Genomic DNA, 921 nt, shown 5'->3' with positions numbered 1-921 from the left:
GGGGGGAAAATGATTTCCAGGAAAAATCTGGGATAAGGGGGTGAGAAAGATTCCCAGGAAAAACTTGGAGAAGGATTTCCAGGGATTGCGAAGAAAAAATTTCCAGGAGAACTGGGAGCGGGAAGGATTTCCAGGGAGAATCTGGGATGAGGGGTAAGAAGGATTTCCGGGGAAAAACGAGGGAAATAGGGCTGGGAACACTTCCAAAATTCCTGAAGGATGGAATGGGAACGGAATTCCCAACTCACACTTGATCAACTTCACCACCTCCAGGTGGGAGCTGTTGGTCACCATCGTCCCGTTCACCTGCAACGGCCGGGAAAGGGCTGGGAAAGGGCTGGGAAAACGGGAATTTCCCCCGGGAATGTGGAAATTTCCCCGGGAATTGGGAATTCCCCGGGCTCTGGGAACCCACCTTGAGGATGCGGTCGCCCTCCTGCACGCCGGCCCTCATGGCAGCCCCGCCTGGACACAGCAGGGTCAGGGCAGCTCCCAGAGCGACTCTGGAATGTTCCACGGGCGCTTCCCCACTCCCCCCAGCCCCGTCCCTTCCAATCCCGGAGCAAAACCCCCAAAACTGGGACATTTCCAAGGAAAACCCCATTTGTCCCTCATTTTCCCCACAGTTCTCCCACATTTTCCTGCCATTTTCTCTCCCATTTTCCTGCTGTTTTTCTCCCCCACTTTTCTCCGTTTTCTCCCCATTTTCTCCCCCAGGCTGAGGCTGGGGATGGATGAGGGGATCCCTGGGGATTGTGCGGCCTGTCCATCCCCGTGTCCATCCCCGTGTCCAGCAGTGTCCATCCCCGTGTCCATCCCCGTGTCCGTCCCTGTGTCCATCCCCATGTCCATCCCCATGTCCATCCCCGTGTCCATCCCCGTGTCCATCCCCGTGTCCATCCCCGTGTCCACCCCCGCCCA

General features: G+C 57.2%; 1 protein-coding gene across 1 annotated transcript in view; it reads right to left on the bottom strand.

Annotated features, from left to right (window-relative positions):
* LOC102035659 (ETS translocation variant 3-like protein) overlaps positions 1-921 on the bottom strand; it is a gene marked incomplete at its 5' end in the record, with an annotated part of 19705 nt that overhangs the window by 119 nt on the left and 18665 nt on the right. The window contains 2 exons of the mRNA XM_031065549.1: positions 90-306; positions 416-465. Coding sequence (XP_030921409.1) covers positions 90-306; positions 416-465 — 267 coding nt within the window. The remainder of the gene's footprint in view (positions 1-89; positions 307-415; positions 466-921) is intronic.

This window comes from Geospiza fortis, unplaced genomic scaffold (genome assembly GCF_000277835.1).
Source record: "Geospiza fortis unplaced genomic scaffold, GeoFor_1.0 scaffold1873, whole genome shotgun sequence".
NCBI classification, from domain to species: domain Eukaryota; kingdom Metazoa; phylum Chordata; class Aves; order Passeriformes; family Thraupidae; genus Geospiza; species Geospiza fortis.
This window is presented reverse-complemented; position numbering and strand designations above follow the sequence as displayed.